The sequence below is a fragment of the Oryza glaberrima genome, chromosome 2, assembly GCF_000147395.1.
Source record: "Oryza glaberrima chromosome 2, OglaRS2, whole genome shotgun sequence".
NCBI lineage: Eukaryota > Viridiplantae > Streptophyta > Magnoliopsida > Poales > Poaceae > Oryza > Oryza glaberrima.
Window position 1 is genome coordinate 30,559,907 of NC_068327.1, and position 13,960 is coordinate 30,573,866.

At 41.7% G+C, this 13,960-nt stretch overlaps 2 protein-coding genes across 2 annotated transcripts; one reads left to right on the forward strand and one right to left on the reverse strand.

Annotated features, from left to right (window-relative positions):
* The first annotated feature begins 553 nt into the window (after positions 1–553).
* Positions 554–2,232, forward strand: LOC127763109 (50S ribosomal protein L29, chloroplastic). The gene is made up of 2 exons (XM_052287722.1): positions 554–954; positions 1,897–2,232. Exons 1-2 carry the CDS (start codon positions 601–603, stop codon positions 2,038–2,040), a joined length of 498 nt encoding a protein of 165 aa, XP_052143682.1. The 5' UTR covers positions 554–600; the 3' UTR covers positions 2,041–2,232.
* A 3,157-nt stretch (positions 2,233–5,389) lies between these two features.
* LOC127763107 (transcription factor MYB41-like) lies at positions 5,390–7,300 on the reverse strand. The gene is made up of 3 exons (XM_052287719.1): positions 7,031–7,300; positions 6,779–6,908; positions 5,390–6,532 (listed from the first exon to the last, which is right to left on the reverse strand). The coding sequence occupies exons 1-3, from the start codon at positions 7,161–7,163 to the stop codon at positions 5,662–5,664; spliced, it is 1,134 nt and encodes a 377-aa protein (XP_052143679.1). The 5' UTR covers positions 7,164–7,300; the 3' UTR covers positions 5,390–5,661.
* Between the last annotated feature and the right edge of the window lie 6,660 nt (positions 7,301–13,960).

The following is a 13,960-nucleotide window of genomic DNA, read 5'->3' on the forward strand; positions in this document are numbered from 1 at the left end:
ATCCCCAAGCACGGCAATCGAACTCATCGCCCCATCCAGCGACGAGGTGGATCTATGCCACCGCCGCCGAACTTGAGGGGAGAGACGGCACAGAACGGCGCGCTGGCGCGTGGGAGGGTCAGCCTAGGGCGTCGGAGGGGCGGAGGTGGAGCTGGAGCGCGGGGAGGAGGAAGAGGCGGCGACATCGGCGTAGGAGGACAGGTCGACCTCCGACGAATGAGGCGGAGGAAGCGGGGGCGGGGGCGCCGGCGGAGAGAAGGGCATTGCAGGTTTGGTATAACTTTTTTAAAAAGACCCCTAAAACCTCACATATTACAACGAGGTCCACCGCAGCTATTCCACACCGTTGATCTGCGATCTGACGGCTGCGAGAGGGAGACGAAAGCTGGAATCGTGCAGCGCCACGTGGAGGGGTTATTTGCACGCGAATCCGCGTAGATTTCAATATTTAGAGATGTGACATGCATATTAAGCAAGTGAAAGCCGTCCGATAATGCTTGAAGATTCGTGCCCCGAGTGGCTAATCAAGATGACCAGATAAACCCCCTTATCCACGAACCCCGACCGGCGGAGAGCGCAGACGCGAGCGCAGCGCAAAAGATGGCGACGATGTCCCTCGCCGCGGCGTCCCCCCTCGCCTCGACTCCCCGTGGGCTCGCCGTCTCCACTCCCCGCACGGCCTTCCTCGGCCTCCGGACCGGAGGGGCGTCGCTGGCGCCGTTCCCGGGACTGGCGGCGGCGGCGGCGCCGCCGCGGCTGCCAGCGGGGAGGGGCGACGCGGCCGTGGCCAGGATGGCGAAGAGGGAGCAGGAGCTGGAGGAGATTCGGGCCATGCCGACGGAGAAGATCGAGGAGGAAGTGGTGGACCTGAAGGGGGAGCTCTTCATGCTCCGCCTCAAGCGCTCCGCCCGCCAGGAGTTCAAATCCAGCGAGTTCGGCCGCATGCGCAAGAGGGTATGTCTCTTACTCCATGGGGTACAGATATACCACAACTGCTAATTCCTTTGCGAAAGTTTAGCATTTACTCCTGGCCAAAATGCGTTCAACCTACGAGTGGAAATTCCACCTTCTACTTCCAAATGGGCGTGGAGTGGTCGCATGTTCTGCTCAGTGTGTTCTGTTTACAAGGCCCTTTTGTTCAACCTCTAGTACTGAGTTGATTATGTTCAGATATATTGAGTTGATTTCAGGTTCAGAATAGTGGAATAACTTACCAATTTGTTGGTGGAATTTTGCCTGATTTTTATCAGTTGCATATTGGCCCATACTGAATTTACAGATGATTTGGGTTAATGCTTGGACAATTTCAGTCTCAGAAGCAATTTTTTTTTACTTAATTTGATTAGAAAGTCATGCTGACATCCATTTACGTATTCTTACATAGTATCTACTTTGGGTTTGTAGTATTGTTTATTGGATTTTAGTGCATAGAGTACTACATGAAGAATGATATTGCAATGCAATGTGTATCTGAAGAGCTTTTATACTGTTCTTGGGAAAGTAGTGTTAAATTAACCTTCAGCGGACCAAATTTTAAAATGGAACAAAACTTTGTTCTGAGGACGTCAAAATGCAGATAGTACACAAGAACTAATTCTACGGTCAGTTATGTGATACCTTGTTCTTCTTGAGGGCTTCTGATAAGTCAATTGTTATGAATTATCACTTGCTTTGGAGTTCAGGTCTCCACCTCTGCTCAGGGACAGCACAGGACAAACAGTTAGCAGCAGAGTAATGCATACTTATATCTGCCTCGATCAATGCTTCTTGCCTTTTAGGAGGAGGATATCAGATTTTTTTTTTCCTGTTGTTTTTCTCACCCTGCTCATCTTGCTTCAATAGCAGCTTTCTACTGTCTAAATTTAGCATTGACTTGGGTTGTCATCTTCGCATCAGATTGCTCGTATGCTGACTGTCAAAAGAGAACGGGAAATTGAACAAGGAATCAACAAGAGATTGTCTAGGAAGCTTGACAGGAAATGGAAGCAAAGCATCGTGGTTAGACCACCACCATCTCTAAGGGAGAACAACGAGGAATAGAGAGCCACAAAAGCAGACAGTCTGTAGAAGTCATTTCATGCATGTCTTGAAGGAAGGTTTCTTTCTCCCTGTGGTTTCATTCCTTATAATGGATTGATATGTAATTCACATTAACTGATTTCCAAGTCCTTGCTGTCAAAACCAAAAGTTCTATTACCAATTCCATTTGTGTAAATTTCAGTTTATTCAAAATGTGTTGTCCATATATGCACTTATATTACTGATATATGAAACTGTGCTTAACGAGTGTATGCTATACACTTGTTGAAACTCAAACTGCCTATTCAAATTCACCTGTCACAAAGTTGTGGGTACGTACATACTATAAGAGGCAGATATGCAGAGTTCTAAAGAAGTGTCTCTGGAATACGGAGTAACAAAAACAAGAGAATTACGCCATGTCTATAATAGTTCGCTTGGAATTTTGGTGCCCTGCTTTGCTCCAAACTCAAGTTCACTGTTTTATCAAACGTTTCAAAACTGTACAACTGTCTCCAAGCCCACGTTCTTGTGGCTTGTTGTGTCGGTCACCTAGATTTATGTTATTGTTCAACACTGATTTATGCTTAAACTAGCTCTGTTAGACTGTCCTAAAGCATGTTGGGCTTTCCCCTTCTACTCTAGCTTTAGAGTATGCTGCAGGTATCTCTGCACAGAGCTAGGGAGCCATCCTAGATCCATCATCAGTTTCATAAGTAAGCCCAGGTGGCTTGGCCCTTCAGCCAAAACTTGTTATTCTGATCTCTTAAACAGATCTTAACTTGAGATGTAGAGAGGCTTCACTCACAAGGTAATCTTTTAGTCAACTATTGTCTTCCTCTTTTTTTAGCTAATTGTTTAGTGAGCAGAGTACTGAGTTGGTGATTGTTTGAAGATAAATGCCAACAAGTGGAAATAGCATCCATGCAATTCTTTTGTTGAAAGTCTCAAGTCATCAAGGTCGAAGTGATGTTGCTGATAATTTGGTTGGGTAGATAAGAAATGAAATGAAGAGGATATCAGCCCCAGTTAATTGCAGCAATTTTATTTCAAACGCCATGCCTTGTCTTTGTTATGCCTTTTGGCACTGAGCCGCTGACTCTCTCACTGATAGGTGTGGTTCAGGCCCAATGCCACTGAGAGAAGCTAATGGCAAAATCTTAACTGCAACTTGAATCTATAGCATGAACAAGATTTCCACTAGTTCAGTTTGTCCAGTGTTTTTCATGCCTTGAATAGGGTGGTGCATTCAATTACCCAAATTAGATTTGTTTCGCACGGACTAGTTGTGGTTTAAAATCTTCAGGATGAATTTCATTTTGTATTCTATGATCTACACACTGTCCATCGTATCGCATATAATTCATTTAGTTTTAGTGATACTGCATGGTCAAAGTAGGGCACGTTAAGAGCTGGTCGATTTTTAAATGAATAACATACTAGAAAGCTCCATTACCTGCTGGCTGGTACAAATGAAATGCTATCTTTTTTCGTCAAGTGTAACACAAAGAAGCAAAATTTTGTTGGTGCTTACTTCCTAGAGAGCACTCTGGGACTCTGGATCCTAGTAACAGAAATGCCCAATGCTGTTGAAAGTTGCTAAAGCCATGCAAAACTCTACTGGTTAGCATTAGTTTTTAGTCATTTTCCTGTTATATATTTGATAGCGTGCCCCCAGATTCCCAACCAACAAAATGCAGGTAAACTAAGAAATTGCTTCTATCACAATACATTCAAATGACATTACAGTTTAAAACAGTAATACTTGATGGTAATCAGCAAAGATTACTATGAACAAAACCATTTGCATGTAAAGATATATCTTGTGATTAAATTCACAAGAGAGGTGATATTTTATCAAGCATGAAGGTTGTATGAAGACTTACTCAGCTGGACTGCTTCAAATATATATTGAAGCATTGTGCGCCCTGACTAGGATGGATAGACTACTTGTCTTCTATTCAACTTCTTTTTTCCAGAATTGCTTGTATCACACAGGATTAAAATGAGACACTGTTGCAAGACTACTGTTACATTTAGCAATTATTTTATTTAATTTGGTAAGACCTTGTGATAACTCCATTAAAAAAGAAGACCTTATGATAACATCAGTAAAGGTTACTATTAACAAAACCACTTGCATTTAAAACATGATCTTTTGATTGAACTCACAAGAGAAGTGATATTTCATCAGGCATCGAGACTGTAGGCCGGATTGATCAATTATTTAGCTAGACCTTTCAAAATGTTCTTTTTATTTGAACATGAATTTCAAATATCTATCGCTGTTCATTATTATTTATTATTGCAATAGCATAAATAAGTTTACTGCAATATCCAACCTATATATCATCGTAAATTAGGTGGTACTACCTTGCATCCTAGTTCCAAATATTCTTGGCTGCACACTCTATTCACACCTTTTATGTATAGGACGCTCAAGCAGTGATCTTACATAAACAAATCTGAAAGTGGACACTTGTCAGTGTCATATAAAGCTGTGCTGTTATTGTTGGACTCAAAATTGAGTTGATTAATGTTAGCCGTCAATATCTTGGAGGAAAAGGCATCAACCCTTACCTGCTCACAAGAAAGCATGGCATTTTAAAAGAGAACTAATCTATGAACAGTTTCAATGCTTGATCTACGACAAGGACATGGTGACAACTGATTAAGGAAAAACACTAGCAGTGTGTCCACAGAGATGATGGTTCATATGCATGATTAGTATTGTTAAATATTGACAGTGACAGCACCACATGTTTTGAGGTGTTTGGATCCTTCCTATCATTGCTACTCTCGCCTTCTGTCGCTCTTTTGGCTCAACAAATTTTAGTCAACTTCCTATAACTGCCTGAGAAGACAAGTTTCTTCTCCATATCTGGGACTGCCAATAGTAGCGTGAAGAAGGTTTCTTTTATTGTGGATCACCTCATACCCATTGCATTTCCTCAAGAAATCATTTGCAAGTTGCATAGAGCGCACACGCTTTTGTTTTGAAAAAGATCACAAAGCTTATCTATTCCTGCTTACCTGTAATATATCAGATACATCTAAATTCTTAGAGTCTGTATTCTGGAACATGATAGTTCAGTGAAAATTTTTTAAGTTCCACTGTTCTGGCCCTCTTTTGAAAAAGAAATGAACTCTATGGGCGCAGTTGAGAATCTAGAAATAGTTTTTCTAGATGATTTATAAATGATTATTAGCGTCCATTCAAATATCCGTTTTATATACTTGCATACTGCAGGCATGCCGACCATTCTTATGGCATTATATCGATACCATGTCATTAATATTTACATGTTAGTGAGCAGGGTTACTTTCCAATCTTCCAGAAAGCAATTGGAAATCTGCAAAAACAAGAAAACAGGAATAATTCAAGCTTGGAAAATCTGTACAAGTTCAGCATATGCCGTATATGCTTAGGACCCTGCATTACATTGATGTCTATGAATTACCAATGCATATGCCAAAAACTATATAGCACTAAAAAAATTCCAACTGGAACCATGCACTAAAGTGAAAATCACACTATAAGTATGTTGCAAAAAAAGAAGAAGAAAAACTCTTAACTGGAAAAATCAAACTGAAGATTAACACAAACAGTTCAAACCAGAGCTAAGCTCATGCAAAGGCCAGCTAAAAAGAGGAAGAAGGAGATACATAGTCTCTCATCAACTCGTCGAATAAGGCGTCAGGCAAGAGAGGGAATTCAGTGATGTTGCCATCGCAGCTTGGGGTGCTGTAGACATCACCGAGGTTGGAGATGGTGGGGTAGTCGGCGAGCGGCGGAAGAGAGCCTTCCGGCAGCAGCGTCGTCGTCGTCGTCTTCGTGGCGCCATTGATGATCTCCCTCTCGCCAGTGCTTGCGGCGTAATCTTGGTTGTGGTTGGCGTCGTTGATGATGGCGGCCGACTGGTCGAACAACGAGCTGCCATGCATTTGGATGTTAGGCAATTGTCCAGCGAGGAATGAGCCTTGGCCACCATTGCCAAAGAAGCTCGAAGGAGGCAACGGGGACAAGGCCGTGGACGACATTGGCGAAGGCAGCGGCGACAAGGACGACGTCGACATCGGCGACAAGGCCGCGGACGACATCGCCGGCGGGCTAAGCAGTCCCGCGCCCATCTGCTCCATGTCGCCGCCCGGCATGGCGGCGGCGGCGCCGCCGATGCAGCCTGATCTGGGGCTAGTCGCGGCGGACGGCGGCGGAGGCTGGAGCAGCGCCTGCAGGTGCAGGTACTGTCCGAACTTCGCTGCCTGGGCCGCCTCGGCTTGCTGCAGCCCGGCGGCCGCGGCGGCGGGGTCGTCCCACGGCAGCTGGCCCACGAGCTGGCGGAGGTTGGCGAGCGCGATCAGCTGCGGCAGCGCGGCGAAGAAGTCGGTCCTCGGCCGGTGCGTCGTCGGGTCGATGCCCTTCTGGATCAGATCCTTCTTCAGGTGTGTGTTCCAGTAGTTCTTGATCTCGTTGTCAGTCCTACCTGGGAGGTGCTTGGCAATGGCTGACCACCTGCAGGTTTGATCATGACAGCAACAGCTTACTTAGAAATTAGAATATCAAACAGCTAGCAGGATCGAGCTAGCTAGCTAGCTAGCAGCAGTCAGTATCAGCTAGCGTATCACTGACTGCATGCCAATTGCCAAGCATGATCGATTCCTGAGGATTAGATGCAAATATGAACCAGTTGATGGATGCAAGAAAAGCATATTTATGCTATGGATTTGATGAGGAGGTGCAGTGCACTGCAGTACGTACTTGTTGCCAAGAACGGCGTGAAGCTGGAGGATGGTATCCTTCTCGGCAGAGGTGAACTTTCCTCTCTTGATGTCTGGCCTCAGGTAGTTCGTCCATCTTAGCCTGCAGCTCTTGCCACACCTGTTCAGCCCTGCAACATGTAAAAAAAAAGGAAAACTCAACGCCATGGCCATCGAGCTATAGCTGCATTTGGATCGATGCTAGCTACAAGATCAAAGCTACGTACGCCATCCGTTGTGCATGTACACATACCTGCAAGCTTAGGCAGCGCTCTCCAGCTGCCATGGCCGTTCTTCTGGATGTACTCCATGAGCTTCTCGTCTTCCTCCGTGGTCCAGGGGCCCTTCTTGAGGCCGTTCTCGTCGCAGCAAGGAGACCTCCCCATTGCTGTGTGGTATGATGTGATAGGAGTAGGACGAGGTAGGAGATGAAGAAGGTGGCAGGTGGGAAGGAGCACAAACTAGCCGCCTCCCTTGAAGAGGAGTAGTAGGAGATGCAGGTGGGAAGGAGCACAAGCTTGCCGGCCGCCTCCCTTTACCCTGGGGGCTTCCTGTTTCTTAGAATGATGCTTGCCACCAGAACACTCTGGATTGGTCTCTATATAAAGGAGATCGATATGTGTTTCTTAATTTTAAAAATATTTTGGGGGGAGAAAGACTAATATGGCCTTGGCTGCGAACATAAGATCACATGATCATGTGACATGGGATTGTGAAGACTCATATATATGACCTTGGTTGTGAATGAGCAAGAGGGGTGGTGTTCATTTATTGCAACTTATATGATGGTATGTTCACTTTGATTCTATTTTTAACCATACCATTTTTTAGCAAAATTATCAAAAAAATATCTACGTTTAGTTTGTTGCTAAATTTGGTCAATATATAAAAAATCATGCTAAAAATTTGGCAATATTACCATCTTACCAAAACTTTGGCATTACCAAAACTTGGTAAGGTTTATTTTGGTTAAAATCTAAAGAGGCCCTGAGTATCTACAAATTTACTATCGTTTCTAAATGTATGGCGTTGTTTACTATTCGACTATTAATCTTAATTAGCATGTAAATATTTACAACTAGGTTGTTTCGATCCTAGGTACTGAGGGTACTGAGAGATATCATGCTTTCTATTTTCTATTTATGATACCATTAATTATTATCTTTGCATACTAAAAATGTATTAAAGGCAGAGTATTTTGACGATGAAATTTACTAGGGTTGATTGACTGCCGAGACTGTGGCTGCGGCAACCAACGCGAACAGTAAGCAGCGGGCTGCAGCAGCGCAGCCGCAGCCTTGTTTGCTGAAAAGCCCCACAGATAATAGAAAATGGTGGTTGAATGGCATGAGCCAAGGTTGTATTTTAAGAAAAATGCTACAGAACGGTATCCCGTTCGAACGGGATAGTACATCTAAGTTATCGCTTGATACCTAGTAGGTATTGGCTAATACCCCGTTCGGACGGGATGATGCCTTTGAGGTATCGCTTGATACCAGGTAGGTATCGGCTGATACCCAGGTGTCGCCTGTGTCACCTGATACGGGTAGGTATCGGTTGATACCCAGGTATCATGTGATACCTCTAGGTATCATCCTATCCGAATGGATACTGTTTCGTAGCATTCTCCTATTTTATTGGACAAATGTGTCAACCTTAATTCTATAACCAATAATTATGTTTGTAGTATAAGCATATATGATCATTTAGCTCAGATGTGAAAACAAAAGGGATAAAAATATAGATAATATCTAGAAATCAATATAGACTTATGTAAACCGTTAATAATGCTGGAGAAAAAAAGAGCTTATTCTCAGTATGCTGCATGCATGCGTGTTGGTATATTATTTCGAAATTTTTCAGGTAATGAGCCGGTCCAGCCGGACCTGCACTGCTGCACATGACAGACCTGCCTATTTGTACTATGTAGTACATTGTATTTGGAACCGGTGTAAGTGTAACTTTGTCAAATGACAGTTGTCTAAGCGTAAGCAATGATCTGATCTCGAAGTCTTCTCTTGCACCTCCAAAGTACTTCATGACTTGATTAGGTAGGTACTGCTCAGAGCTACTCGTGGTATTTTTTAGGGCCCCTTTGAATCAAAGGATTTATATAGGAATTTCATAGGATTCAAATTCTATAGGAAATTTTCCTATTTAGCCATTTGATTCAAATGATTGAAGCTTTCTAAATCCTATGAAATTCCTATGGAATGGCACATTGCATGTGGATTTTGGAGGAAATTTAGCAAGAGCTCCAACTTCTTGAAAAATTTCCTTTGAGTCTGTCTCTCTCATCCGATTCCTGTGTTTTTCCTGCGCTCCAATCAAACGACCATTCCTGTGTTTTTTCTGTGTTCTGCAATCCTCTGTTTTACACTTTAGTTCCTGTCATAATCCTGTGTTTTTCCTATTCCTCTGTTTTTTCTACCCTGCGATTCAAAGGGGCCCTTAATGTATTATATTCCACTGAGAACTGCACTATATATTGTTGAACATATAGTTAAAAAGGAAAAAAAAGAAAAAGAAAAAGAAACGGCAAACAAAACTGAGAAGCGACATGGCTGAGTTCGTATGGGTAGTTGGGGACGGCATCTCCCTCATCTTCCCTTAGCATATGTTTCCTACATAGCTATAAACAACGCAATTTGTGAAAAAAATTACATATAAAAGTTTCTTTAAAAAATCAAATAAATTTATTTTTTAAAATCTATAGCAATTAATACTTAATTAATCATATGTGAATGATTTGTTCCTTTTTCAAGCCACCAGTAGCCACAGTCGTACAGCCCAGATGAACTCAATCTTAATTTGGGAAAGATGAAATGGATTTAAAGCTTCAGAGGACATCTAGCTTCACTTTTTGCATATGGTTTCCAACTTTGGATAATAATAGTAAAAGTACAAATAGATTGTTGTGTTACAAACTTACAATTGCTTACAAATATGTAAGATCATACGTACTCCCTCCATAAAAAAAAAAAGCTAATCTATATGGGGGATGTAACACCACTTAGGACTACATGTGAAAAAAAAACCCACAAAGCTAATTATGAAATCGACTGCATTTTTCATAGCCTATTTATTAATTTTGATTTTCCATTTGTAGATTGAGTATGTTCTCACATGAATCAAAAATATATTACATGAATTAGATTGACTTAAGGAGTATTCCTTAAATTAATGGAAAATATTCTAGCCTAGACTTCAGAGAAGCTATGATCAATTATTACTGAGTTTGCAGGACAAATAATTACAAATTACAGCTTGATTAAAAACAATAGAACTGCTAAGAAAATCACCCTAAATACAGATATCTTCATTAATGGTTATTCAGATTGACTTAAGGAGTACTTGAATCAAATTAATTCACAAATATTTGATTTTCCCCCCTACTAATTAGATTACCCTAAATCAAATTAAACTTTCACCTCAAACTCTTCTGCATGCCAATTCACTACATGAACTAGAAGAGTTTTCTTTATAGAGCTCACTTATGCCGACAAGAAGGGGCGGAATAGCCTATTGCGTTGCTACTTAGCTAGCTACTTGCCACTAAGATATATAGAGACTGCACTCAGAGTCTCTGCCGAAAAGGTATTAGTATATGGCAACTCAGTATAGTATATTTCCACTTGCTGAGGCTTACTTATGATTGATTAATCTGGTCGCTGAACAACAAATCAAAATCAACATAGTGACCCAGATAGTGTGTTAGATTCGCTAGCTCGTCGTTCTAACAACTGTACGTACGTGGAGCAACCAAAATACTGCACAAGAGAGTAAGATTTGTTTTGTGCATCTACATCATATCTTTTGAATTGTTGACTGTTCACTTTAGTTTTGATCAGTTTTGCTAAAAAGTTATAACGTTGCATTTTTTTTAATATTCTAGTCACTCTTTTAGTATTGTTAAAATCTCTTATATTTTAAGATGGAGGCAGTATGTGATTAGTACATCTCTTTTGCATGTAATTACGTTTCTATGTCTCCTAATATCTTTTTCAAGCAGATAATCATCAATTGTTTTTTTTTTCTGATTCTTGAATATATATAGTGTGTATTAGAAAAAATAAAGCTTGAGTAGTGGACTTCACAATGTATTTTCTTAATGGAAAAATGTGACACATGATCCCTTGGGGTTTTTTCGACATTATTGCTAGTTGTCGCCAGTACTCTAGAAGCAATAGAGATGTTTCTTTGTATGGAGTAGAACTACCAGGGTTACTGAACCCCGGATTATTTATTTAATTCTAAATCATTTATATCATGTTAATTAGTATATCAAATAATAATTAGATAATTAGTATATGTTGAATATTGGTAATTCTCATTCCAGATTCAATTCGCTACCGTTGAAACTCTGCCTGCAGGGCACCTATTGTCTGAACTCTATGATCTGATCTGCTCCTTGTGTCGCTGTTTTAGGGCTTTTGAATCACATGAATAAAAAAAAGAAGAATAGAAAAAAACATATGATTCTAACAAAAAAATATGTAAGCGTAAAACAGATATTGCAAAACACAGGAAACTAAAATATTAGAATGATAGATTGATTGGATCACAGAAAAAACACAGGAATTTAAGAAAAGATAAAGACTCGAAGGATTTTTTTCTATGAGGTTTTACCTCATGTTAAATTTCTTCAAAACTTGTATGGGATGAGACATTCCATAGAAATTTCATAGGACTCCATATGGTTCATTCATTTGATTTAAAGAGCTATGTAGGAGAATTTTCTATAGAAATAAGACCATCTAAAATTTCTATGAATTTTCTTTGAATCAAACGGGTTCTTACTGTTTATCCAACGCCATGGAAATCCTTCTTCTCTCCCTATGGTCGTTTCCGCGAGGGAGAGTTGATATACCGACGAATTCTACGTGCTCCATGGGCGCGATCGACGTGGGGTCGGCAGCAAGCAAAGCCTATAGACGTAGCTTCCCCATGCACGCAACGAGAAACGTTAGCATGCATGTCAGTCGTCACCCAGCTCTACCTTCCTCCTCTGTCTCGGTCCATCCGGGCGATAAAATAATTCCATGATATGTAGGTTTGATCAACGTAATTTCCAAGCTGTTGCTTTCAGGGTGTTGTGAGACAGCTCTCACTCTCAGTCACTCTGTGCTTGCAGTTGCAGATCTGTATGTCAGCTTGTATATATCTTCAGGTCCGGTTAATTGTTTCTGAAGATAAAGTAATTAGTGTGGTACTTGCTTGTGGAATCGGATTTTCATATTCTCCAGGCTTGAGAAATTATATATGCATTTTGTCTGATATTTGATGACGGCCTTTTTTGGCTTCTAGAAACTTCTAATAGTAAGTAGGATTTTGATTGTGGTTAGTGCATTAACTTTTGTAGGTTCCCTGGTATTTAAATGGAGCGAATAATCCCAGTGAAGGGCTCAAGGCTGTTTACCCCCCCCCCCCCCCCCCGGCCTCCTTAATATTCAATTATTTAATTTTGGGTGATCTTTTTTTTAACGAATCGACGAGCGCCAATTTCATTGAATAGAAAAGGAGAACTTTACAAAACGAAAGGAAAAAAAAAAGAAGCTAGGACCTTTGGTCCGAGCTAACTAAAAGAAAACCAGCTATTAAGACTTTTCACTCCTGCTAAGGCCCAAGTTTTGGTCTCTTCCTTGATCTTGGCTAATAAGGAGGTAGCTGAAAGCTCCTTCTGTTGGAAGGTTCTACGATTTCTTTCGTTCCATATCTCCCAGGTGACCAACAACATCAAAGTGCGGAGTGCCTTCTTAGGTGTCTTTTGTATGTATGCGGTAGCATCCCACCAATCTAGCACCGTTGAAGTTTGCCGCCATTGGCTAGGATTTAGTTGCCCACACGCCGCCCACTCCGCTAGTGCCGCGCAGACTCTCCTTGTGTATCTACATTTTGCGAGAAGGTGTAGGGTTGTTTCCTGGGTCCGGCGACATAAGGGGCAGATGTAACCGTTTGGCCAACCTCTTGTCGCCAGCCTGTCAGAGGTCCAGACTCTGTTTTGGATAATTAGCCAAGCAAAGGTCTTGCACTTATGCGGCGCCCAGGCTTTCTAGATTAGCCTGTGGAAGTTGGTAGCGGTGATTCCAAGAAGTTGCGCGTTATATGCCGATGCTGTTGTGTACTCGCCGTGGGTAGTAAGCTTCCATGTTATATTGTCCTCCTCGTGCTCTACCAGGTGTATAGCCTGAACGACGCTCCAAACCCCAACAAGTTGATCAATCAGGTCTGTCGTCCAGCCCGCAGTCCCTAGTAGGTCCAAGTCAAGAAGCCATTGGTTCGCTTGCGAAGCCTGTTGAAGCGTTCTGTTCTTTTTTGTTTTGGAGGCTGCGTAGACAAGCGGCGCAACATCCTTCAATCTCCTCCCCTGCGTCCAGGCCGATTCCCAAAAGCTTATTTTGGCACCATTTCCAATCGTTATGGTTGTGGCGGCCGCAAAGAGGAGTTTATCAGTATCGTCACATGACGTGCCAGAGCCCACCCAAGCTTTTCCGGGTGATTTTCACTCGTGCCAAAGCCAACGCAGCCGTAAGGCTATTGCGGATTTCTCAAGATTTAGGATGCCCAGGCCTTCGGAAGCAGTGGGGAGGTAGGTTCACGTCCAATTGATTTTACATTTCCCCCCTTGTCAAAGCCTCTCCCTCCGCCCAAAGGAATTTTGGGTGATCTAATTAATTAATGCCATCGATACGATTGACTACGATAGTTTGTTTTAGTTATACATATTGTGTTTCTACGTACGTACGTATCACATACGTACATGTGCATATGCATGTCATCGTAGACTATATACGTGGTTTGGCCCTTCTTAATTTCTTTCAGAAAAGTCATTTCTATTTAACTAGTAACACGTAGTTTGTCCCTTCTTAATTTCTTTCAAAAAGTTCATTTCTATTTAACTAGTACATTATGCATGCATGTTTGCTACATAGTACATATGCCTCTACTTTGTGTACCCTGCGCATCCAAATACATATGTTAACGACTAAGCAGTTGTTATGGGAAATTCATAATGTAGAAGATAATTAGTTTGTTAAATCACTATTTTATTGACGTACGTGCGTACTAACCTAAAACACGTAATTGGCCGGGATGCTTTTCAGACTAACACTATCCGTATACTAATTAAAATGCGTTTCAGAAAATACTCCCCCCGTTTCATATATATATATATATTACTCCT